We start from the raw sequence: 25,526 nt of genomic DNA, 5'->3' as shown, positions 1-25,526 counted from the left end.
GGTCTCTCCCACTACAGACCCTTCCCTCATCCCGACCCTTCCCAGTACAGACCCTTCCCTCTTCCCGACCCTTCCTTCCCTCATCCCGACCCTTCCCTCATCCCGACCTTTCCCAGTACAGACCCTTCCCTCTTCCCGACCCTTCCTTCCCTCATCCCGACCCTTCCCAGTACAGACCCTTCCCTCCTCCCGACCCTTCCTTCCCTCATCCCGACCCTTCCCTCCTCCCGTCGCTCCGCTGGCTGCGGGCGGTGCCGGTGGCGGCCGCGGGGGGGCGCCGCAGCCGCGGTCGCTCCGCCCCGGCGGGACGGGACCGGCCCGAGGTCCCCGCGCAGCCCCGGCGGCTCCGGGCGCTGCCGCCGCCGGGGTCGCGCCGAGCCTGCCCCGCTCCGACGGTGAGTACCGGGGCCGCGGGGGGCGAAGGCGGACCTTTCCCCAGGGACCCCCTTTCTCGGGGGGCAGATCCCCGCTGTTGCGTCCCCGGACACCCTCGCTGCGCCGGGCGGGAGCGTTTGTTTCTCGTCCCCCGGGAAGCGGAGGCGGGAGGAGCGCGGCGGTCGGGGCTTGTCCGGTTGCCGTGGGAGACCCGCGCTGCCCGCGGGACCGCACCGGGCACGGCCGGCGGGAGGGCTGTGCCGGGAACCGCAGCGCCCGAGGGTCCCCGTCCCATGGCCGGGCACACGGGGAGCCTTCCCCACACTGCCTGTCCTTGCGGGTCCGTGTCCCATCACACCACCCTTGGGAATCATCCCCGTTCCATCCCCCTTGGGCTCCTTCTCCCCGCTGAACTCTCCTTGGAATCCGTGTCCCCATTCTGTATCCCTCAGGATCTGTCTCCCCACTGCTCGCTCCTTGGGATCCTTCTCCCAGTCGCATGCCCCTTGGGCTTCTCCTGCCCCTTGCACACTCCCTGGGATCCCGCTCCCCATTCCATACCCCTTGGGATCCTTCTCCCCGTTGCATGCCCACTGAGATCCTCGTCCGCTTGCACGACCCTTGGGATCCCACTGCTCTCCCACACCCACCGTTTCACCTGTATTCAGCTGCCTGCGACGGTGGTGGCATCCCAGGCCGTGGCAGGGAGGTGCTGACATGATCTGTGTCCCTGTAAGGCTGGAGCAGTTTCATGCTGAGTTGTAACTTTAGCAGAGAAAACTCAGGGGAGTTTGCTACTTGCTTGGGAAGTGCTTATTTTCAGCTCTCTCCAGGACCAGTTAATTATCGCTGGGAAAAAGAAAAATATTGCTAAGATCTTATAATTAGGCAGCCTACGGAGTCTGTGGAGCTCAGGAGGCAGCAGAAAGCAAATGGTCTTTGTGCAGGGTTTCTGGGCTGTGTGTGAATAGAGCTGCCCAGGCAGAGGGCTGGCATTTGCACTGGTGCATTACCGGAGAGCTGGTGCACGTTGGCGGCTCAAAAGACCCTGCAAAATAATTACAGGAGGAAAAAAAAAAAAAAAAAAAACCAACAAGAAAAGACAGCCTGCTAACAGGACTCCTGTTGTCCTTGTGGAATCAGGTCCCAGACTGTTACAATGTTTGGGGAGCGATAGGTGCCTTTGGAACAAGCTGTTGGTGTTTGTGGGACCAGGGCTGCTTTTCCATCCTATTTGAACAGTCCCGGGGCCGCGGGGTCCAGGCTACTGCAGGGTGCCTGCTGCTAATTATAACGTGGTAAGGAGTTTACCCGCCCTGATCCGGCTAAAGACGGCACAGAGAGCCGTGGACATCATCAGGCTCCGATCTGCCCCTAGATTAGACGGAAAAAACTCGCACAAGGAAAGGCCGGTCTCTGGAGCAGAGACTTGATCCCGAGAGGAAGGGAGTGGGGGGCTCCGGTCAGAGCGGAGGGGTTTGGGTTTTACCCCAGCAGCCTCGGCTGTGGGGATGGGATCTGCAGAGAGGCAGGATTTGGAGCAGGGGGGGTAGGATTTGGAGCCGAGGAGCGTACGTCAAAGCCACCGCGTCCAGGGTGTTCTCATTTCCTTTGCTCTCCGAGTTCTAATTTGTTCCACATTGCGGTGCCGGAGCGGCCTCTCCCTCCACTTGCAGCATCCAGGCTGCGGTCATTGCCGTTAGTCCGAGGCTGCCACTCCAGCGGTTTCCATCCAAAAAAAAAAAAAAAAAAAAAAACCAACCAAAAAAACAAAACAACAAAGGCGGAAAAAAGAAAAAGAAAATAAAAGAAAATTTTCAAAGAAAGATCTGAGGAAACAGCTTTTCTGGTTCTTATTCTGGAGTGGTTGTAGCTGAAATCTCACCACCCATCCGTGTGCTGGGATGAGCCCCGGGGAAATTCCAGATGATTAAAAAGTGTTTTAATAGTGTTGTTGCTCTTCCCAAAAGGGAATAAGATGACCTGGTAGCTACAGGTTGATTGGCTTGATAGCATCCCCCCAGGGAGAAGAGGGAGAAACCTGGCTCGAGCTTGAATTGATTAAAGACTTCAGCACCAGGAATAAATTCCTGCCATCCAATGTGGCTGTATGGAAAATAACTCCTGGCAAATAGAAATTACTTCATTCTCCAACATGAGAGGTGATTCTCTGGCTGTAATACACTTCTGAGAAGCAGTTGAGTTATGAGAGGTGATATTCTTGTAAAAATCTGTACTTTCCACTATTAAAAAAGTCAATCCAGTCCAGTATTTAGAGCTCACATTGCACAGTGTCAAGAAAGCTGGTATTAAATAAACGTGATCCATTTCCAAGGCAGTTATCAGGGAGATTATCACTGCTGGGCACTGCTAGCTGGTAACACGGACTTGGTGTTTTATCACTAATCTGGAAGAAAGGAGATAGAAATGATTTCTGGAAAAACCTGCATCTGACCCAGAGCAGCTGAGTGTTAATGGTTTGTACAAATCTGGGTGGTAAGCTGAGTGAGAGATGGGCATCCTAACTGGAGCAGAATGGAACATGGAAATCTTTTACACCCAAAAATAATAACTGTGGCTGTACGTGGTTTCCTGTCCCTAATCTGGATGGTAAATTTTCAGCTGGAGCTGCTTGCAGATGTTGGGAGAGGCAGCACAGGGGCTCACCAGGCAGCAGTTTGAGGGGTGGCTGCTTGTCTGTCCCCATTTCTGCACTGGAGAATTGAAAATTCTCAGGATAATGTGAAATTTGGCTCTGGGGGAAAAAAAATAAATAGCAGTTATTTGCATTTCTGGTCAGATCCAAATTTGGGCTTATGGGCAAATCCAAACTTTCCTTCTCAGCAGAGGAGAAGTGGAGTCCGAGGGGAAGGGACTAAGGGGCTGCAGAAAGGGTCTTAGAGGTGGAGAGGAGGGGGCCATCCAGTGAGTCCACTCATAAATCAAATCAAAGTGGAAAGAGGAGGGCTTGGCAAAAGCACCTAAATACTCTCACAGAGGAGAATATACATGTTAACCAAAAGCTTGTTAGTTGAGCAGAGAAAAGATGGCAAGAATCAGTATCTGGCAGCTGAAGGCAGACTCACTGGAAATAAGGCATAAATATTTTACCAGGAGGAGCGATTAACCATTGGAAGAAACGTGGAGCAGCAGAGGTGGGGTCAGCACCTCTTTGCCTTTTGCATCACGACCCGCAGAGTTTCTCCCACAGCCCTGAGGCTGGGCCAGCAAGAGGGACTGGATGGAACCACCCCAAGGCCCTGATTAGGTGATTTAATTAGAGGATGATGCATTTATCTTTAATCACGGTGGAGCCATGGAAAAGAGCAGCTCTTGTGCCCTGATGGCTCTCCCTGAGGAGCACCCTGAAATCCCTGGTGGCACTTGGCAGGTGCCTCTTTTAGCTTTGTCCCTGGTGACCTGTGGTTGTGTTCTTGCAGATCTGTGGTGGGAAGGTGAGGGGACAGTGCTTGGTGGCTCTTCTCCATGTCCAGCAAAACAAAGCGAGGTTCAGGAAAACAAATCTCACTGAGCATCCCAGCATGCTGCAGCTGCTGGGGGAAGGAGCTGGTCCAGGGCTTGCTTGTCCAGCTGTGGGTCAGAGGGTCCCCAGCCTGGCATCCTTGGGTACACGTGTGCTTAGGAGAAAGAGATGGAGGTCACAGGGCTGTTGCTGGTTCCATCTCCTCTCCTTTCCTTTCCTTCTTCCTGCTTCCTTTCCTTCCTCCTGCTGTTCCCTTCCAGTCTCCCATGCGATGGGGTAGGTGCTGTTGGTTATAGGGGGTATAGATGTGGTTCAGCAGCCCACATGCAAACATCAGGACCGTGTTGCAGAACCTCTGAGCTTTCCAAACCCACCACACTGCGAGCAGCTGATGTCCGTGAGCAGCCCAGGACCTCTCCTCCTCTTCCTCTCTCAGAAGCGTGACAGACGCCTGCCCAGGATGATGCACAACGAAGGGCAAAGATTGTTTTGAGAAGGAGGATGAATGGAAGGGAAAAAGGCACGTGAGAAGGATGGCAAGGTAGGGAGAGGCTTTTCCTGAGTGCTGGGTGGGGCCCTGGGAAGGAGCTGCTGACCCATTACAGGAGCAGGAACCTCAGGCCTGCAGGAAAGTCCCCGGTGGTTGCAGAGTCAGTCGTGGTGGTGGAAGGACACGTGGTGGCCATGTGAATGCCACGGGCATTTGTCACAGCTCAGACAGAGCTGGCTGTGGAAAATAGCTGGTTGTGGTGTGGTCAGGCACTGCTGTGAAGAGGTGAAGGATCCCTGACAGATCTCACTGGGAGGCAATCCCAGGCTTTTGACTAATCCGTGCCTACCCGTTAGAGAGAGAACGTCACTGAATGCTGGAGAAAAGGACTTGGAAAAGTCTGGATCGTGCTCCGTAGCTGCAGGCTCGTGTCCTTCCAGGGAACTGGCCTGCAGTGAGAAAAGGGCTCAGCTGGACTGGGGATATCCAGGATTAGGTGTCCCACTGACCTGCTGCAAGGTGTGACGCTCTTGCTGGCTTGTCCCCGGGCAGCTGGAGCATGCGGGGCTCAGCGGGATTGCACGTACCTGAGATTTCCCCCTGGGGGGAGATGCGATGTCCAGCGTGCCTGAGCTCACAGATGTGGGAGGAGTCCTTTTCATTATCATCTTCTCCTGTCCATTAGAGTCCTCGGGGGGATTAAGACCGGGTGTGTTCTGTTGTCTCCAGGACAAGGCTGTGATTTCTCAGGTCACCGAGGCTGGTGCCTGGTGAAATCACACCTGTGCTGCTCTAGATGCTGAAAATTGGGGTTACCAGGCTGGCACCTCCTCCTGATCCAGGCTTCTGATTTTTTCCTGGTGAAACGTCTTTGTCCCTGAACTCTGTAGGAGCTGCATTTGATAGAAAGAGCAGAAAAATAGCTGAGCTATAAATAACACATTCAAAACCAGGCAGGGACCTGCAAGAAGGGAGGATGGTGTGTCTGTGATGTGGGCTTGAAGGAATGATTTTGCCACCAGCAGATGGTAAAAGGTTTCCCTTTGTGCTGGGGGTAGTTCAGGGTGGAGGAGATTAAATCCATGAAACCAGTGATTTGATGACAAAGTCTTGTCTTTTGCATCCTTGATGACAAGGTCCTGTAGGGACTCTGGGGCAGTTTTCCTTCTGGTCAATGTTAATGAGGGCTGGCAGGGCTGTGCTGGAGGCCTGGGGCAGCTGTTCCTGAGCCCGACTGTCTGCCAGTGCCCTGACCTGCTCCCCAGGTCGGAGCTGCCGCGGCACTCCCAGGAGATGTCACACAGCAGACATCAAGGGATGTCCCCAGGGGTGTCCCCAGCGGGAGCAGCAGCTCAGCTGGAGAGGGAGGAGCAGCAGTATGGGGGGAGCCAGAGCCCCAGCCCCATCCCTGCCTCAGTTTCCCCACTTGCAAGGTGGGAGCAGGAGCAGCCTTACCTGAGCCCAATAAGTTGGGGTGAGGTTCTGGGGCAATGTAAAACACAAGGTCCTCAGCCCTGCTGTCCTGTGCCAGGACTCCTGCCCTTCAGCACACCAGGAGTCAGTTTTGGAACCAGCAGACTGGGGAGAAGGACAAACCCCAGCATTTCCACAGTCTTGGTGGGGCTGGGAAAGGGGAAAGGGGTGACTTGGGATGCAGCAGTGTTGCAGGATTACACAGCTCCTAGCCACATCCTTAACAGCTGGTGCCTCAGTTTCCCCACCTGCAGCATTCCCTGGGGTCTCTGGCTGTGGGATGGGGGGGATGCACATCCTGCAGCAACCCTCCACGCGCGGCTGGGAGGTGGTTTCTGGGTTAGAAGGTGACCTCTTCCATTAGCAGCAGGGAGGCTCTTTTTTCCTGAATTAGATGGTGGTTTGGAGGCTGTCCAGGCCTGACAGCTCTCTGCCTGATAGCGCTGAGTTTGCTCCGGAGGCGCGGCTGTGCCCGAGCGAGCCGGGGCTGCAGCTGTGGCAAGCTGCCGGCACCTCACGTGTGCCCGGCCAGGAACACCTGGATCACCCCAGCTGCTGCACCCAGGCGCTCTGATAGCTGTGGATGGGACATTTTGGGGTTCCTCTGTGTGTGCACGGAGTTCCTGCACGCTATAGACCTGGAGGCGAGGGATTCCCAGTTCTGTCCCAACCAGGAATGCTCAGATTGTCTTTTCAGACCTCCCCTGCCAGCAGGTCACAATGTGGGTCATCAGCACCAGGAAATCACCAGGTGCTGTTGCAGCCAGGATGGGATTTCAAAGCCATCTGCAGATGGTGACAATGACGTCAGGCAGGAGTGCTACCCACCTAAATCCAGAAGTGATTTGTGGTTCCTGGTCCACTCCAGGGGATAGAGGAGCACTGGGAGCTGCCGCACGACCTTGGCCACATTTCCTCCAGTCGCTGCCCACTCGGGGCTGCCCTGAGCAGCCCTGCCCAAGGGCAGCCTTGTCAGCGATGCCAACCTGGGCCTGAACATCCTCCACAAACAAGCAACAGCCAAGAGATTTGCTGGAGTCAGGACATTTTTAGAAAGGCTAATTAAAGCCCATTTTCACCCTGTGCCTCTCACTGAGCAAAAGCATTTAGCAGTACCTCAGAGTGAGTGAATTTGCACTTGAGCTTTCTGTTTCACCTCTAAAAAATGGGATTGCTCCATAAACTCGTTAGTGAAAGTAACTCCTGATGCCTTGGCTGCTGACCAGGATGGGCCCCGCCAAGTCCCGCTGGGCTCTGCTCTCCTCGCGCTGCATTTTGCCTGGGTAAGAGGGACCTCTTGATGGAGAAATAAGGGGCCTCTCCAGGCTGTGTTTTCAGGGACAAATCCATCCAGAGGTAACTGTGCTGGTGCCAAGGAGCTTGGCTAAGCTTTTCCACTGGTGTTTTGGGTTACACGAGGGAAATGGCCCTCCCTTGATCTGTCACCTTGGAGGTGACAGTGGCTCCTCTGTGGCCACCTGCTCGCTCTCCCCTGCTGCACATCTGGCCTCCAAACCACTCACCTTCCCCTTCTTGCTCTTCCCTGCCCAGCTGTGCTTCATGAACACCTCACGCACCATGTTTTATGGGCCGTCCTCCACCATGGCTCCGCCGTCCAAGAACCGGCTGAAGCGCCAGAGCCGCCTCTTCTCCCAGGTCCTGTACCGCACCCTGAGCTACAAGGACCGCGGCTCTGCCTCCCCGGCGGCCGCCGAGGACGACCCAGCTGAGCTCTCCACCCAACTCTCAGCCCCTGGCATCCTGAAAATCTTCGGGGGCAACATCTGTGCGGGCACCAACTACAAGAGCGTGCTGGTGACGGGCAGCTCCGGCGCGCGGGAGCTGGTGAAGGAGGCCCTGGAGCGCTACGGGCTGAGCCAGCTCAGCGCCGGGCAGTACGCGCTGTGCGATGTCATCGGCCGCTTCCAGGGCCCCGAGAAGCAGTGGCAGACAGAGGGGCTGAGGGTCCTGGGTGACCACGAGAAGCCGCTGCTCATCCAGGACCTCTGGAAGCCCAGGGAGGGCTTCTCGCGCCGGCTGGAGCTGCGCAGGAGGGCGGAGGTGGAGGAGATGGCGGCCAGGGACGTGGACACCACCACTGCAGGTCAGAGCGGGGTGTGGGGCAGGGAGAGGGGCTGGGATGTACCCCCAGATGCCCTCCCAAATCAGAGGTTTTCGCACGTGGTTTGGGTGCAGGGGGTGGTGCAAGTGGGAGGGTGGCCACATTTTAGCTGCAGGGCTCAGCACTCTCCTGCATCAGTTTGGTATCTGTCACCTCAAATATTTACCCCAGCCAGTTTAGGGGTAAGTAACAAACCCTGCCCGTGGCTGGGGAGCAGCAGGCAAGAGCATCACTGCTTCTTGCTCTTCCCATCAGTGAGCCAGCACCATGGCATCCCCAGCTTCGTGCCTGGCAGAGCACTGCCCTGCTCCCCCTGCATCCCCATCTCCCTCTGGGCATCCTCCAGGCCTGACACCCCGGGCAAATCTGCAGGAGCAATTAAGGAAAATGAAAAGCTAATGAAGAGAGAGCAATGTAGGGCAGGAGAGCCCCTGCAGCGGTGCCTGATGGAGGCCAGGGCTGGCAGAAGGAGATAAGTGCATCATTAGGAACCAGCAGGTTAATAAGTGACCCCAGCACACAGCAATGAAGCTTTCCTCCTCCCACCCTCAGATAAAAGCCCTGTCAGGATGAGGGCAGAAAGGTTTAAAATCAGATTTTTACTTGCACAATGTGCTTGCTGGGTCAGACCTGCTGACAGAGGGGTCTGGACCAGGCCCCAGAGTTGTCAGCCACAGGGTTTTGCTGGGATGGGGCCCTGATGTTCCTCACGTGTGTTGGAAAGGGCTGTTACTGTCAGAACTAAACTGGTGATGATGCAGGATTACTCTGTATGCTTGGCAAACAGGAGCCAAGTTTCTGCCCCACCAGCAGCAGAACAAATGGTCCAACCTGTCCCACACCAGGGGGCACATAGCTCCTCTCCCACCCATCCTAACAAAGGCTGGAAAGAACCCTGGCACGTGGCGAGGGAATCCAGCCATGGGCATTCTGAGGGAGAGCACAGGCAGCTGGAGCCTGCCCAGCTGCAATTTTCAATTGGGATTTCACCTGGCACTTGAGGAGACAGGGCTACCTCCATCCTCACCGTGTCCAGTTGTGGCTGCTCAGGGAGGGGATGCCACAGCCGCTCCCAGCTCATTGCACGTGGCACACAGAGACACAGAGGTGGCTCCTGCCACAGCCTGGGCCAAGGAGGTAGATGCTCTGCTCTCCTCTTCAGCTCTTCCTCCAGCCAGGATCGGAGAGATGTGAAGCACTCTGGGAGAGCAGCGAGTCTAAAAACAGAGGGAAGGGCAGGAGCCGAGTGCGGAGCGCAGCCCACGGGAGGCAGGGCCATGTGGCTGCTCCCTGCCGGAGCCCAAGGTCGCATCCACTCGACCTCAAATCCTCCCCCTCGGATGCAGAAAGCAACTTTCCTCCCCATGACCCGGATCCTGGGTGGGCTGGGAGCCGTGGGAGTGCAAGGCTCCCACACAGGCAGGGGAAGCAGCAGGGTCTGGGCTGCCCAGCACGGGAGCAGCATCGAGCTGGCCTGGGGCTGGCAGCCTTCGGTCATTTCCTGATGGAGGAGCAGCTCCTGATAGGATCCTGTGCCCTGGATCTGGAAATAAGCCCGTTATGCTTTCGTTATCACTTCATTTGTTTCAGCACTCCTGGGTGGGGCTGTGGAAATTCCCCATTTTTTAATCTTTGGGCATTTTCCATAGCTGACCAAGCTCTTCCAAGACAGAAGCTACACCCGCAGTCAGGCTGTCTGCTCTGCAGAGTGCACAGCCCATAGTTGTCTTACCTGGTAAAATCTCACAGTTGTCTTACCTGGTAAAATCTCACTCCTGCAGCCCTTTCTTTTGGTGGCACCAGGGGCTCTGTCACCAGTCTCACCCTGTGCTGCTGGCCCTGGGTTGCTGTGGGGCTGGGACCATCCTTTCCCACCTCAAACTGCCAGGAATGATTGTGAGTGATGCAGTCTGTGACCCAGCACCCCAAAAAGACACAAAACTCCTGGTGTAGGGGGTATTGACCATGAGTGCCCTCCACCAGGGTCACCCTTGTCACCAGGCTCAGGCTGGCAGAGGTCCCCTTGCTGAGCAGCAGCTGCCTGCCCAGGGTGGTGAGGCACTGGCGTGGAAAACACGACATCTGTGCAAAAACGAAGGGACTTCAGGCTTGCAGCTCCCTCGGAGAAAAGCAGAGGGATGCTAAAATCATCCCCAGGGAAATACCTGCAGGCCCTTCCCCAGGCAAGGCATCACTGGGACAGCAGGACTGGGATGGCTGGGACACTGGGGTCATGCAGGTGCATCACTGGCTGGGGGAAAGGCTCCACATCCATCCATGACCTGTTAGCAAATAGCTTAAGAGTTTTATCTGCTCAGTTACCCATTATCCTAATTAGTTTATTAGCTGCTTCCCACTGGGGAGGACAGTGCTGGCTCCTCATGCCACTAATTAGCAGCACAGGTGGAGCCTCTCTGCAGCAAACGAGGCAGCCCCTCTCTCTCTGCTACCCCCAGCCCTGCTCCTTTTGGGAAGCACAGAGGCAGCAGCCATGGAGATGTAGGGAAAACACCCACAAACTGGAGGGTGCTGGAGGGAGGTGCAGCACTTGGCATCTCAGTGGCATTCATTTTCCAAAATACCCCCATTTTTTACCAGGTCCTATCCTGACTGGAGCTTTCCCAAGAGGCTGGAGGCTGAACTGCACACGCAGCTCCAGAAACTTGGGATTTAAGCCTATTATTCTAAAAGATGCTCTGGCAAGTGCCTTTGAGGATCTGGCTTTGATATACCTTAGCACAACTGCATCGAGGGAAGATTCCCTGCAGAGTCTGCAGAGCAATTACATTAGGAAGGACTAGCCTGGTCTTAGTCCCTCCTGGGTACGTTCAAAGCATTTCTTCTTTCCTGGGGCCCATGGAGTTATTTGTTGATTTATTTCTCAGCCAGGAAAAGCGAACCTCTTTCCTCAGCTGAAAAAGAGGCAGATCCCAGCCAAGATCCCAGGCACCACAACTAAAAGTTTTTTCCCCTGGGTTGCAGGATGGGTTTAGAGACAGCAGCTTGGTGGGGTCTGCTGGTGGGGCGGATGCTGCCCAAGGGGTGCCCAGATCTCCCTAAGGATGCCATCCAGCTCTATGTTAGGATCTGATTAGTGAGAGATGCCTCTGCCTGAATTGAGGTGCAAATGAGACAAATGCTGAGTAAATAATGCAGATTTTATTAGCAATCAGTGTGAGGTAGAGAGAGAAAGAAAGAGAAGAGGGAGGACAGAGACAGAACTCTTGTTTTGAGCTGGTGGTTTCTTGGGCTGGTGGTTGTGAATCTCCCCGTGCCAGAACTGCCTCTTACCCAGTCGGACCTGATTCAGCACACTTGCTGAGTTGCTTCTATTAGTTTCTTCCTTATCTTGGGAGTTCTGCCGAGTGTCCTCGTGGCCTGTAAATTCTGTATTCTTTGTACCCACTATCAGTGGTACATCCTTTTTCCCAAGCCTTGTCAGCCCCCTAGGCCTGAGATCACTGGAGCTTGTCCAGCCCTAAACTTTACCAAGGCCTAACACCCTGACAGCAGTACCTCCTTTCTACAGTGCAAGTCCTGGCTATCCAGGGAGGACTGTAATATTTGGGGATGCTCTTTAACTCTTTTCATGCCGTTCCCATCCCAATCTCCCTGTGGATTCAGCAGCCACTGGCTCTGCCCTGGTCACGCTGCACTGGAGATGTTCAGACTGAGTTTTGGGTGGAATAACCTGCACATGCTTGGGAGGACAAAACAGTACCAAAGGATTAAAAAACCTAACCCAGTTTTATGGAGGGACTTTGTTATGCTCAGGAAAAGAGCTGTGTTTATCTTTCCAGCACAGCCCCGGGGTTAGTGGGAGCCTGTGACGGGGGCTCTATCGGCGGTGAAAAAGCAGCTTTTTCCTACACAAAATAAATACAGAAGCTTCCTTTCCCCTCGATAAGGGGCTGGTGATGGCCTGTCTCTGCAGGCAGTGGCACCCCAGTCTGGGCAGGCCCTGCTCTGTCCCACTGAGCTCCAGCAGCAGCTGCTCCCCAGGATCTGGCCCCACTCCTCCCACAGGCTGCTCTGGGATCTGCATTGCCCCAGCCGTTCTTCATCCCTCTGGCCCATTTCCATGATGTGGGTTGGGGACAGGGCTCCTGGGGGGAGCTGAGGTGTCCTGCAGACACGTTTGGGGTGGCCTCTGGCATCCCCAGCAGCGTGGCCTGTGTGGGCTCGTTGTTCTCCCTGGATGTCACATCCGTGCCGTGGCCGGGATGGGAACGGGAGCGGGGCCGATTGCCTTTTTAAGGACACAGGACACTGGACTGCTTGGGGTGGCTTGACTGTGCCTTGCCCTAATCCCAAGGCATGTAAACAGCAGGGGCTATTTTCTCCCTGTCCCACCCCCCTCCCCATCGCCATCTCTTTGATTTTCCCAGCAAAGGAGCGCTCCATTTAAAACAAACAAACAAAAAAATGTATTTCAGAACCAGCAGCCCATTCCTCACCAAATAAGGCAGATGATTTTTTTTTTTTTTTGGGTCTGAGATTGTGAGTGTCCCTTTAAGCAGCCCTGGGCACCAGGCTCTCTGCTTTGCCGTCCCCAAATCCCGCCGGCTGTCCCCAAATCTCGCTGTCCAAAGCCTGCTCCCTGCTCAGCCGAGCCAGGAGCAGGGCTCTGGCTCTGGTGCTGCACCGACAACGCTGCACTGCTGCTCCTGCAAGCAAATCCTTTAGGGTTTTTTCCCCCTCTTCGTCCTCCCCGAATGCCAGTGACCTGCTCCCAGGAGGCTGCCCAGCTGAGGTACGAGCATCACCCCTCGGACACAGAACTTCCTATTTCTCCTGCAGAGCTCAAGCCACGCTTGCAGCACGGAGGGACCCACCAGGACCCCCCCACTCTGGGGGTGCCGTGTGAGGGGCTGCTTTTGCAGCTTGGCCAGGCCTATTCATTCACTCCAGCTCCTGTTTGTCTCACAGACAGACAGCTCTGCCCGAATTGATGCTTGGGAGAAGTTAATTACAGCTTGTTCCTGCTGCAGCCGGGCTCCACTGCAGCTCCCATGTGTGGCTGATGCTCCGGGGAATTGGGGGGGATCCCAGCGGTTCCCACTTGCTGCTGGCGACTGAGTACCAAAGGGCTGAAAGCCGAATCCGGGCTCTTTTTTTTTGTTTGTTTGTTTTCTTTTCAGCAAAGATTGAGTGAAATTTCTTTTTAGCGGGGATTTCCTCTCCCCCCAGCCCTGCAGTGTGGCCGGGGCAGATGGGGGGATACTATGGACCGGCTGCTCTCCATTCAGTGAGGTTTGGGGGCCAGGGAGGGCTGGGACACCCCCTTTTTAGCGGTGGCATTAGGACACTAAACTCTCCGCGTCGGTGTCTTGGCGTCACCTTTCGGGGAGGGCAAAGGACCGGGGACATCAAGGCAGGGTGGGTGCGCAGCGCCGGGAGGGTTCCAGCTGCTCCATCCCCGCTCCGAGCCGCAGCATCCCTCCAGCCGCGGGGTGCTGCGGCGGGGCGGGGGTGCCCCCGGGGGGGCTGCAGGGGCTGAACGCCGCTCTGTCTCCCCCCCATCCCCGCAGGCATCAACGCCCAAGCGCGGAAGCTGCAGCGGCACCGGGCGCGGGGGGCCCGGCGGGCGGCGGGGGCTGAGCGGCGCGGGCCCCCCCCGGCCCTGCGGCGCAGCCTCAGCGAGACCAGCCTGGGGACCCCGGCGCGGCGGGCAGGGAGCGGGGCCGGGGCCGGCAGCGGGGCCGGGGCCCGGCTCCAGCGGCACTGCTCCACCCTGCCCGGCAGCCCGGCGGCGGCGCGGAGCGGCGGCGGCAGCATGCGGTACTCCCTCTACCAGTCCCCGCACCTCCTGCTCCTGCAGGGCTACAGCCAGCAGCATGTAAGCACCGCGCCGCCTCCTGCGCACCCCCGGCACCCCCCGCTTCCCTCCCACCCCCCAAAGCCCCGGGGAGAGCGGGGCTGCTTGCATGGCCGGAGCTGCTGGGGTCGAGGGAGGTGGTGGTGGTGGTGGTGGTGGTGGTGGTGCGGATGAGCATCCTTTAGGAAACGGGCTTGGCACTTGCAGCCTTGTCCTCAAGTCTGTCCCCAGCCTGTCCCCAAGTACGGGGAACACGGAGGCAGGAGCCGTGGCCCCCTGCGATGCCCCAGAGGGATGCAAGGTGATCCCCGAGCAGCATCCCTGCCTCGGCCCAAGGGAGCCCTGGTTCTGCGGGTGGTGGCTGAGCTGCCCCGTCCCTTGTCCAGCTGCTTCCTCAGTGGCAGATGGGATCAGAGGCTGCAAGGAGAGCAGTGCGTCTGCGGGAGACACTTGGAGAACTGCAAAGGACAGTGTCGGCTCTTGCAGTTAATGGCTACTCTGTGCCCATTGAGTGTGCGGCTGTTCAAAGTTTTTGGCAGGGTGACATTGGCATTGCAGCCATCCCGTTAGTGCTGCTGGGGAAACTGAGGCACGAGGTGGTCCCCTGAGCTGCCTCGGGGTGTTCTGGCAGGCTGCAGGGAAAGGCAGGGCCAGGGGTGGATGCTCTGGCCGGGGTCCCACACTGTCGCCCTGGGCAGGGAGTGCAGGCATCGCTGCAGTCTGGGGGAGAAGGTGGGAAGGAAAAGCAGCTGCAGAAGGGATGAGGGGGAGAGGTGGAAGGAGGGCTCCTTCTGTCCAAAGCAGCCCCATTTACTGCATGCCCAAAGTCATTGTACCCATTTATTGCCGTGCTCAAAGCAGGGATCGCTGCTGTCCTGCTTGGCAGCGAGAAGAGTAAAAAAAAAAAAAAATGTTTTTGCCATGCAAAGGTGCGTGGGGGACAGCTGGGGACAGCGAGGGGACAGCTGGGGACAGCGTGAGGCTGCAGCACTCACTGCATGGCAGGGAGCAGGGTCCCTTCTGCCCCCTCCCCGGTTCATGCTGCGTCTCCTCGCTTGGCAGGACAGCTTGGTTTACCTGCTGAACCGCGAGCAGCACACGGTGGGCCAGAGGACGCAGGCCAGCAAGCCCAGCATCAGCCTGTCCGCCCCCGACATCCTGCCCCTGCACTGCACCATCAGGAAGCTCCGACCTTCCCGGCACCGCTCGGAGGAGAAGCTGGTGCTGGAGCCCATCGCCGGCGCTGGCATCTCCGTCAACTTCGCCGAGGTGGCCCGGACGGTGGTGCTGCGGCACGGGGACCTGCTGTCCCTCGGCCTCTACTACCTGCTCCTCTACAAGGACCCCATGAAGGCGCAGCCGCTGCCGGCGCAGACCCTGCTGAGGCTGCGAGCCCTGCACCCCGAGGGTCCCCACGTGTGCGGGGCGTGTGGCAGCCTGCTGAAGGAGAAGGACCCTGCGGCCAAAAAGCGGGGCCCGTCGCCCGCCGGCGGCTCCAGGACACCCCGCAGGAAGCTGCAGCTGGAGTTCGAGCCGGCGGCCGAGGACGTGCTCCTGCGGCGCATCATGACCCTGATTGAGCCCGGCGGGGACGACCACAAGCTGACACCTGCCTTCCTGCTCTGCCTCTGCATCCAGCACTCGGCCACCAACTTTGAGCCAGGAGACTTCGGGCAGCTGCTGCTCAAAGCGGCCAGAATGATCCAGAGGACGGTGTGGGTCAGTCAGCGGTGGGATGGGGTGTTTGTGGGGTGGGGGTGTTGCTCAAGCCCTCCCTGGGGGCTTCTCAGCCTGATCTCTGGGGGCAGCGAGTGCCGACGGGGGTGATGCTCGTGCCACCCCATCCCACGGGTTTTCACTGTGCTTTCCCCTTCTCTCCCTGCCCAGGAGCGGACGCGGGAACTGGCTGAAAAGCAATCCCAGCAGTAAGTGTGACCCTTCTTGTTTTGCCTCAAAAAATGGGGAGAGTTCAACCTGGTTCTTCCTCCGTGAGTGAGGGAAGTCCGTGGCTGTCAGCCAGTGGTGCATGAAGAGTTTTCCTGCTGAATCCCACGCATTCTGCTCTCTGGTCCTTTAACCACGATGCCTGCACAGAATGAGTGGGTTTGGAAAAGCTTGGGATGGAATAGAACCTGCAGCAGGTCTGGGCTTTTCTCTGATCCAACACCTGGCCAAGGCTTTGCACCTGTGGCTTCACCCCTGAGTGATACAGTAGGAATGTCCCATATGCGTGAGCCTGACCTTCCTCAGGCTGGAGACCCCTCAGTGGAGCTGGCATTGCATGTGTGCATCCAGGGGTGGTGGCACAGGGTATCCCAGCGCTGGGAGCACCCTTCTGGGACAATCACAGTGGTAACAAGGAGCTGTCTTCCCAGCCATGTCCAAAATCCCATCTCTAAACCAGTATCTGGAGAAACTGTTAGTGCTTGCTGTGAGCTCTCCTTTAGGATAAACTTCAAGGATGCTTCCCAGCCCCTTCCTATAGCAGGAAAAAGCAGTTTAGCAATTGAGAAATCACCCAGATGCTTTTTGTTTTATTTTTGAACAGCCCAGGGCAGGTGAGCTGGGTTTAATTGTCCAGAGCTGGCAGGAGCAGTCCATACCTCTGGGGAAGGGCTGCTCTTCAGCCATGAATATTTAGTACAGTTCATCTGTATTAGGGGAAGCCTCTCCCAAAAGTGGCACCCCACAAAGGCCAGGTGGCTGTGATCAGCCTGGTCCCCACAGAGTCCCCTTTGCCACCCCACAGAGCAGAAACCACTGATTTTTTCCTTGTAAAGGGTCTTTCTAAGGGGCGTGCTGGGCTTAGGGATGGGGGGGTGTGAAAGCCCTCTGGCATTGCCCCAGGCTGGCTGTTTTCTCCCCAAAGGCCTGAGTGGGGATGCTGAGGAGCAGTAGGTGTGACACCTGCTGTGTCTCCCCAGCCAGGACCCTGCCACCCTGTCCCGCTTCACCATCACAGACCTTCTCCCAGACCTGCAGCACATCATCTTCTGGATGGCCAATGCCATCGAGATCCTCTACTTTGTCCAGCAGAAGTCACCCACCTACATCCAGAGCATGGAGGAAGAGCTGGACATCAAAGGTAAGTCTGGATGCCGCATCCTGCCTGTTTCCCCAGGCGGAGCAGCTCTGCTCGGCTAATCCCCAGACACAGGTGGTGGTCAGTGCCCTCGAGATGCTCCATTAACCCTCCATAATCCTCAGCAGCAGGGACATCTCTGTGCTGTGGGCTGGGGAAATCTGTGGGAGGAGCAGCCTCACATCCTGCTGTGGTGCTGCCCAGCTCCAGAGCCAGGTCGTGTTGTGTTCACACACATCCCCTGCCACCACAGCAGCTTGTGGTTAATGCCCTGGGGGGCTTTCTTCAGTCAGCCCGGAGTTGCAGGTAGCCCTGCAGAACTGCTCACTGGTGAGCCTGTGTTAATGCCAGCAAAAGTTAAAAAAGATAGGAAGGTATTAAACCAGACTCAGGAACTTTCTGGTCTATGCAAAAAGTTAAAATGTTCTTAGGCCAGGCAGGAGCTGCCAGCAGTGATGGGAGCTGTGGGGGATGGCAGGTGGGAGCTCCCCCAGGCCAGAGGAGCCTCTTTGCCCTGTTGAGGGATTCTGTGGGGACGATACAAACCTGGAAATCCTAATAACCCACACCCCGGGAGTTTGGGGATCTTGTGGCTGCAGGTTTGCTCCCCCATCCTCCTCTGCTCCCTGCAGGCTCCAAGGAGTCTCTGTTCTCCTCGACCATCACGGCCAGCGAGGAGGCGATGACGGTGCTGGAGGAGGTGATCATGTACACCTTCCAGCAGTGTGTCTACTACATCTCCAAGGTACAGTGTCACACGGGGCCAGCACGAGCATCCCCAGGGCTGTGCAGGAGGGCTTTTTTAAAGCTTTTACTCCTTGGCAGTTGCACCACGCCGAGGTGTTTTCCTTCGGGCTGAAGTTCCACGATTTTTGGTCGCAGCCCAGGAAAAGTATTGAATTACTGCGGCGTGTTTCCTTGTCTGCAGTGCAGCGGCTCGGGGGAGGTGTTTGGGGAGGGCTGGCATAATGGTGTGATTCAGGGCGTGATGGAAGGGGCCCCTGGCCCGCTGGCCCGCGGGAGCCGGGCGGCAGCGGGGAACAGAGCGGGCAGTGTGAGGCACAGAAAGGCTGCCCTGTGCAGCGCGGCTGCCTGGCCAGCGGCACACGGGGACGCGGGGCTGCTCCTGCACCGCTCCCGAGCAGCGCCTTCCTCCCCTGTGCCCTCCTCCCCAGCGCCCTCCCCTTCCCTGTGCCCTGGAAGAAGCGAGTGCAAGGCACTGCTCTCCCATGAAAGCGATATGGAAAATCATCCCCATCGATCCTGGACTTCCTTTCACCCTCGTACCCAGCTGATCGGTTGCTGCCCTGGTTCACATCAGGTTTTGCAGATTTTAGCTGGTGTCACACACCACCTCTTCCAACTGCTAAAAGTGACCAACATGTTAATTTTTAAAATGTTTTAAACTTTTGCACTACACTGGAGCCCACGGAGGCAGGGGGTGAATAGGAGCAGCCTCTTGCTGGAGCAGCACTGGCCAGGTTTGCTTGGCTTGCGGAGGTGAAGGAAAGGCTTGGCTCGTGCAAAAATAGAAAAACTCCTGCAAACTGAGTCTGCTGTGAACTTGCTGCTCTCCCTGCAGTGTCTGTACGTGTCGCTCCCTGCCCTGCTGGAGTGCAACCCCTTCCAGAGTGAGTGCCGGGAGAGCTGGCGGGGGACCCCGCCTCTGCCCGAGGAGCTCCGCAGGGTCGTGCTCATCTACCAGGCTGTGCTGGACCTGCTCCACCAGTACGAAGTGCACCCCGAGATCACCTCCCAGATGTTCGCCTACCTCTTCTTCTTCTCCAACACCCTGCTCTTCAACCAGCTCCTGGAGAAGGGTCAGTCCTCCTTGAATTGGGTAACACATAGGGGACTGAGTTATTGGGACGCCCTCCAGTCCATCCCTGTGCCACCTTAAGGGGAACAGGAAGGAGGGGGCTGGAGATGGGCAGGTCTGAGCATTGCTACAGGCAGGCCAAGCACAGACCCAGCTGCTGCTTCCTGACTCCCCATCCCCAGGAGAGGCTAAACCCCACAAGGATCCCAGCCCATTCCATTGCCCCTTCAAGCCTGAGCAGAGAAGGCTGAAGGCAGTTAATAGTGGCAGCTCATTAATAAACTACAGCAGCCTGAGGTGCTCATTAGCCCTCATTAACACAGCTGCCCCCTTGTAAGTGCCAAGCAAGGTCCAGCCACCACCAGGAATTACAGCCACAGGATGTTGGGGACATTAACCCGGGGCAGGGGCTGGGGGACAGAGGGGCTGTTCCCCGATATGGCTGATGGATGCTTTGCCTCCTCAGGCTCCGCTCTGGGCTGCTACCACTGGTCTCAGGGGGTGAAGCTGCGGGCCAGCGTGCGGCTGCTCCTGGACTGGCTGCACGGCGCCGGCTTCGAGCAGCTCGCCCAGCAGTTCTTCGCCAAACTGGCCAGCGTGGCCAACCTGCTGGCCATGCCCGGCTCCCAGCTGGTGCAGGTGAGGGATGCCCAGCCCGGGGCTCGTGGCATTGGGATAGGCATGGGCAGGAAAGCACTTACTCAGTGTCTGGGGGAGTCCCTACACTGATGTGTCCCTTTTGCAACCTGCCACCAGCTGCTCTTTCCCAAGGTCCGTGGGTGGGCAGTACCCAGGAGAGGATGTTCTGGTTCTCTGTATCTTGCCCAACACCTCCCTCCTGTGCCCCTTGCAAGCTCCTGCTCCTCAGAGGAAGCAGTTTCTCACCTCTGCCGTGTGTCTCCTGTGCCTCCTCACACAGATGACCTGGCCATCCCTGCGAGCCGAGTTCCCAGCGCTGAGCCCCGCGCAGCTGCACCGGGTGCTGAGCCAGTGCCAGGCAGTGATGGACGTGGGCTGCATCTCAGCGTGGCAGCCCAGTGAGGAGGAGAGCCCAGCCACCTTCCAGCCTGGTGAGTCCTGCTCAGCCTGCACCAGTCACATAAAAACCAAACAGGTCATTCCCTTCCCCTTCCTGGGTGTCCTGTAGTACCTTCAGCAACTGGTAATAACCATAGCCCCAAAGTTCAGATATTGCAAAGGATGCAAAGTGCATGAGGCTTTTTCTGCTGTCCCAAGTCAGGGATGCTGCTGGCTCAAGTTCACTAAATCCCTGATCCCAGCTGGGAGACTGCACGTGGTTGAGAGCTGGGAGGCAGAAGTGGGCTGCAGCCTGACCCAGTGCTAACCTCCATCCCTCTGCCTTTCAGATGAGGTGCTGGAGTCCTTTGACAACCACCCACCCATCATCCTGCCCAGCGGGGGCTTCAAAGTGGACCTGGAGGTGGAGACGTTGGATGACAACATCTACAGACACCTCCTTTACATCCGCCACTTCCTCTGGAGCCTGCAGAGCAGGAGCCCCCACACCAGCGAGGGGCCGGGCTCAGCACTCCCAAAGGTAGCCTGTATCCCACGGCAGGGTTGTTCCTCTCCTGGCTGGGCAGGAGGGTCTTGGGTCCTTCTGCAGACCCCTCCAAGCCCAGTGCCAAGGGCTTGCTGCCCTTGCCTGCAGCCTGGAGCTGTGGCAGTGCCCTCACGGAGAGCTTCTGGAAGGATTAGTGCTGCTAATCCCCCAGCACGGGGGGCACGGGAAGCTGAGCTGGAAGGACAGGATCTTCACAGCAATCTCGTTAGGGAGGGAGGGGAGATGTCTGTGGGCAGTGCTCCCCTTCTCCCTGTGTGTTCCCTGTCCTCCCTGAGCTGCACCCTGCCCGTCCCCAGCAGCCAGGCTTGCACAAAAGCGCTAATTAGCTAATGCCTGCAAAGCACAGGGAGGGTGATACGTGCTGTGGGTGCTAAGCTCAACTGCCATGTGGAGGGTGTCCCTCCAGCAGGTCCCCTTCTCCTCTCCCATCCTGTCCCCATTCCCTGCAGCACTCACGAGCCCTGCTGCCTCCTACCGTCACCCCGGGACCACATTGCCCAGCCCTTGTATCCCCTTCCAGTGGGATCCCCCAGCAGGAACATGACCAGGAGTCCCCTCCTGGCTGGCTGTAAACACCCCCAGCACGGCCCTGCCCACCAAACTGGGCTGTGGGAGCTGTGCTGGGAAGCCAGGACAAGCCTGGCACTGTCGGAATTGTCAAGGCTTTGAATGCATGTGGCAGCCAGGAAAGCAACAGGGTGGTGGGGTCCAGGTGGGGAGTAAAAAGCACACGCAGGGGGTCCCACAGCATTTTCCTCCTTCTTAAGAAAGAGGCACGCACGACGCCAGAGGTGCTGGAGGTGAGCGAGGGCCCGGCTGCCCCGCTGGGCAGCACCATTGCCCAGGAGGATTATTGCTCCCTGGGGGGCTGTGCTGAGCCAGAGGGGAACCCCCAGCTCTGCCTGGCCACCAGCGCCTGCCCCTGCGAGCCCCCCGCCGGCGAGCCCCAGCTCCAGGAGAAGCTCCAGCAGCTGCAGCTGGGCAGGAGCCCGGTCCCCAAGGGCAGCACGGCGCCCCCAGACCCCTCCTGCCTGCTGACACCACCCACCACCCCCCTGAACTTCGACTCTGGGAGCCCGGAGTCACCGCAGGGCACCGGCAAAGGGCTGCAGGACGCCCGGAGGAACGGGATGAACGGCACCAAAGGCATCACCCCCGAAGGTACCGAGAGCTGGCGCTGCCCCGGGGCTGTGAGGCTGGGCTTGGGCGGTGCCAGAGCCGTAAGCCGCTCTTTCTGCCAGGCTGCTCGCCGACCCCCTATGACTACCCCACGCCGGAGTCTTCCAGCCGCAGCTCTGCCACCGACGACTTCTGCTACGTGTTCGTGGTGGAGCTGGAGAGGGGACCCATCGGGCTGGGGATGGGGCTGATCGACGGCGTGGTGAGTACTCAGCTGATGCCCTCACACAGCTGGAATGGCACCTGTGGGACGTGGTTTATACCCCAAGAAAAGGCAGCAAAGAAGCTGATGGCTTCCCACGGGAGCTAGGCTGCTTCTCCTGGGGATGAGGAGGCACAGGGGGATCTCTCAGTGGATCTCTACTCATAGGTCACTGCGCCGTACATGCGAAGTCCACAGCTGTCCTGCAGCTGGGAAGAGCAAACAGGCTCAGCTGTCTTGTGGAAGGAAAATGACTCAGCCAAGGTCTTTCCTCCACCCTTCAGTGGTGGCAGGAGAAGCAGAGAGGAGCAGGGAGGCTCACAGGGTGTCAAAACAGCCCAGCTTCTTTGCATAAGGAGGAATCTGGCATTGTAAGGTGGATCATCCTTTTAAGTGGCCTTTCACAACTGGGCTGTTGGTCAGTAGGAAACAGCATCGCCGAGCCCTGGGACAGCGTGAGCAGAGCTCCCATCCCAACACGGCTGCAGGCTAACGATGCTTTGCTCTTAATTAAATTGAACAAGAGCAGGTTGCCCCCACCTCTCCTTTCTGTGTATAAATTGATATAAAACTAAAGGATTGCATTTCCTTCCTGTTACTGTTAGCACCATCCCCATCACGTTCCCAAGTATCTCCATGGTCCCACTTGCCCTCAGGCTTGGTTGTGAGCCCTGAGGGACAGTTACCCTGCCTGGGGAGCTAGGCCCTTTGGGACCACAAATCTTTGTGTCCCTTTTTTTGTGTGCCAACAGCACACCCCTCTGTGCTCCCCGGGGATCTACATCCGCACCCTGATCGAGGACAGCCCCGCGGCCGCCGACGGCAGGCTCTCCATCGGGGACCGCATCCTGGCTGTCAACGGCACCAGCCTCATCGGGGCAGACTACCAGAGGTGAGTCTCACCTCAGCAGAGGGCCGGGGGTGGTTCCAGTGCTGGAGGAGTCACTGTCAGGTCCAGGTTTCCGGCTGTTTTGCTCCAAGAGTTGCCAGCGCTGCAGTGCTGAGGATGCTGCGGTACCAGAGAGCTGCAGGGAGAGGAGTGACCTGCACAGGACACCAGAGAGGGGGGAAGGCTGTGGGTTTGGAAGAGGGATTATGGAGCGACAACTGGGGAGCACAAATGGGAAATAAAAGAGAGCTCCAGAGGTGGGTCTCAGCAATGCAGAGCTGCTGCAGCCCCACCCCACTCCAGGTTTCCTCTCGAAGGTGGTGGGATGGGACAGCTCAGAGGCAGAGCCCAGGTGCCCATAGCACAGAGCAGCTTTGGGCTTGTTTGCCCTTGTCCTGGCACCACTAACCTGGAGGCCAAGCCCTCCACAAAGCTACAGGCAGGAGAGAAACAGCCCCTGCTTGTAGCCCTGAGCAGGCACAGGTGATTGGCAACGCAGGAGTGTTTTGTGACTTGGCAGGCTCCTGAGGGGCTGCCAGCCCGAGGGAGCCTGAACTCACCTCTGTCCCTGTTGCTGCTCCCTGCAGTGCTGTGGACCTCATCCGCTCCGGAGGGAAAAAGCTGCGGTTTCTGGTTGCCAAGTCGGACATTGAAATAGCCAAAAAGATCAGTTCCAGCTCCTCTTCCTCTTAGTCCTTGTGGTACAAGGATCCCACAGCAGCTTGTGGCTACAGCTCTGGTTAAGGCTGACCTCAGGGAGCCTGGAGTGCAAGAGGGAGCAGGACTCCACAACAGCCCTCGATGTGCTTTTGGACACTTTGCCCCTGCACTGCAGCAGATGAAAGGACATGCAAGGATGGTGCATGCTTCTCCCACTGCACTGCCTGGGAGCATCATTCCTGATCCATTGCCCAGCCCCACCTTATACCCAGTGTCATCCTTCTCAGGAGCTTTCCTGTTCCTTTGTCCCCTCTGGCAGGGGGAGGGAAGGGAATGCTCCCACCATGAGGACTTGTAGGCGGGCTCCTCTGTTCCTCTAGGCTGGCAGCCCTGTGTGATATTTTATGCTGGCAGGCAGAAGGCTTGAAATACCTTTGGGATTTGAAGAGAACATGTGAGACGGGCCTGGGCTTCACTGTGGCCGTGGCCACCTGAGGTGCTGGCATGTCAGGCTGGAGAAGTGTGCCCAGCTCTGGAGGTGGTGAAGGCAGCACAAGCACCCAGGAGTGGGATTCCACACAGGATGCATCGCCAGGAGTTAATTCCCCTAATGGAATTATACACTAGCTCAGGTGCCTTTCTGCTGCTGGGCTACAGCCCTGCCTCAGGATGGGAAGCAGCTACAGCAAAGGGCTGTACCAGCAGTTCCTGTGAGTCCGGGGAGAGCTCCCTGCAGAGGAGGACTCCCTTGCCCTTGCTCTGCAGATTTACTGCCCGGCTCTGGCACCACGATCCCAGCTGAAGGCTGCCAGGACTGACGGCAGAATGTTCCCACAGAGGATTGGTGCCACCAGGAAGCTGAGTGAGCCCAGCAGCACTCGGCACTGCCACCAGCCCAGGCAGACAAACGACAGCTCAGCACCGTGTCCTGCTCCTCCAGCTTTGCCAGCCCATTGCAAGGCCACCCTGTTTCGTGCCCTGCTCGGAGCATCTCCCGGGTGTTTGCTGCTGAAATGCCGACAGGTGATGATGGACAGCAGAGATTCCCTTTGGGAGGACCCCTATGAATATCCCAGAAACCGCCCTGCTACCTGCTGCCGACCTCGGCGTCAGCTCAGCCGAGGGTTCAGCTCCAGCGTGTGGCTGCCCGGGCCCCCGCACACCCGGCCTCCTGCCGCCGCATCCTCCCTCTGCTTTTAGCACCGTTAACGGGATAAACCCGACCTGATTTCCACATATAGACAGATACTGAGACCTACTTTAGCCAAACCCTATTAAAACAGCCTGCAGCAAAGCCCTCCAGCACACCCTGCACGGTCCAGGCTCTGGCAGGGGATCAGATACTCACATGGCATCTCACAACAGTGCTCTGAGGATTGTGATGCTAAAGCAGGACTGGCTTTAATTACACCTCACTGCTGCAGTTTTGGTTCCTTTGCTTAGTCTTGCACGTCGCAGGAGGAGATGTCAGAACACTCCATGCAAGGGAAATGCTCCACTACTGGATTTCAGTGCAGCCTGGCCTGCTTTTCTAGGCAAGATGGACCAGGCACCTTCTCTGAGACATGAGTGCCTTGCTGCTCTGCTGGGCCACACTCACAGCCCTGGCCTGGGGTGCTGCCCCAGCAGGGACTGGGAGCAGTGCATCCTCCTGCCAGACTCAGCTCTACCAGGCAGGTGAGCAAAGGCTCAGGGCTCCTGGTGATTCACTTCACTTTCAATCAAGTAGGTATGCTGGCCTGTCATCCTCCACAGAACTTGAAATGGGCTGCCTAAAGCCTCTGGGCAAACTGCATGCACTCCTTACTCCCCTCTGCCCCGGAGCCAGGGCTTGGGGTGAGGCTTGGTTTGCACTAGACAGTGCTGGGGCTGCATCCTGGCACGTTCCAGCAGTACCAGCGCAACCCACTGAGCACCCCTGGAGCTGGAAAACAACCCCAGAGCTGTGTGTCACTCACGGTGCAGTCAGGTATTGAAAGAGACTGTAAATAAACCCTGCTATTTACTAGTGTGCATGAGGGCTGCCTTCTCCCAGGAGGAGCAGTGGGATGGGTTGACTTCCCTGTGTGTTAATATGTACAGCTGAGATGTGTATAAAGCTCTGGTGCAGATACTGAGCACAGCATGACGCCTGTCGGACACGGTGGATGTTAAGAAATGCTCTGTGTCAACAGTAAACTGGATCAATAAACCTCTCTAAGCCCTGCTCTGGCAGCTGTCTCTTGGATCTCTCCGTGTTCGCTCCAGTGGTGAGACACAAGAGCAGTGAGGGCTCCCAGATGTGATGGAGTCAGTCCTGCTTCCTCCAGCTCACACAGGCCTTTGCCTGATCTGCTGCAAAGAGAGGC

The 25,526-nt window shown here is 57.5% G+C and overlaps 1 protein-coding gene across 2 annotated transcripts; it reads left to right on the top strand.

Moving 5' to 3' along the window:
• Positions 1 to 316: 316 nt before the first annotated feature.
• On the top strand, positions 317 to 25,384 carry RADIL (Rap associating with DIL domain). 2 transcript variants are annotated; one of them, XM_068207137.1, is made up of 15 exons: positions 317 to 395; positions 7,374 to 7,926; positions 13,476 to 13,783; positions 14,825 to 15,481; positions 15,650 to 15,687; positions 16,687 to 16,847; positions 17,477 to 17,589; positions 18,427 to 18,664; positions 19,130 to 19,302; positions 19,583 to 19,733; positions 20,031 to 20,221; positions 21,016 to 21,409; positions 21,490 to 21,629; positions 22,382 to 22,521; positions 23,106 to 25,384. In XM_068207137.1, the coding sequence occupies exons 2-15, from the start codon at positions 7,383 to 7,385 to the stop codon at positions 23,209 to 23,211; spliced, it is 3,354 nt and encodes a 1,117-aa protein (XP_068063238.1). In that variant the 5' UTR covers positions 317 to 395; positions 7,374 to 7,382; the 3' UTR covers positions 23,212 to 25,384. The 2 variants fall into 2 exon arrangements, with proteins under 2 accessions (XP_068063238.1, XP_068063237.1); XM_068207136.1 differs by lacking the exon at positions 317 to 395 and adding an exon at positions 4,073 to 4,400.
• Positions 25,385 to 25,526: the final 142 nt, after the last annotated feature.

This window comes from Anomalospiza imberbis, chromosome 16 (genome assembly GCF_031753505.1).
Source record: "Anomalospiza imberbis isolate Cuckoo-Finch-1a 21T00152 chromosome 16, ASM3175350v1, whole genome shotgun sequence".
Lineage (NCBI taxonomy): Eukaryota > Metazoa > Chordata > Aves > Passeriformes > Viduidae > Anomalospiza > Anomalospiza imberbis.
This window is presented reverse-complemented; position numbering and strand designations above follow the sequence as displayed.

What these genes read in the sequence shown, in the direction of transcription:
- RADIL (XM_068207136.1), top strand. Translation starts at nt 4,365, where the DNA reads ATGGAAGGGAAAAAGGCACGTGAGAAGGATGGCAAG. An exon ending in CGTGGACACCACCACTGCAG is followed by an intron (nt 7,927 to 13,475) that starts GTCAGAGCGGGG and finishes CCATCCCCGCAG; the next exon opens with GCATCAACGCCCAAGCGCGG. An exon ending in CCGGCTCCCAGCTGGTGCAG is followed by an intron (nt 19,303 to 19,582) that starts GTGAGGGATGCC and finishes CTCCTCACACAG; the next exon opens with ATGACCTGGCCATCCCTGCG.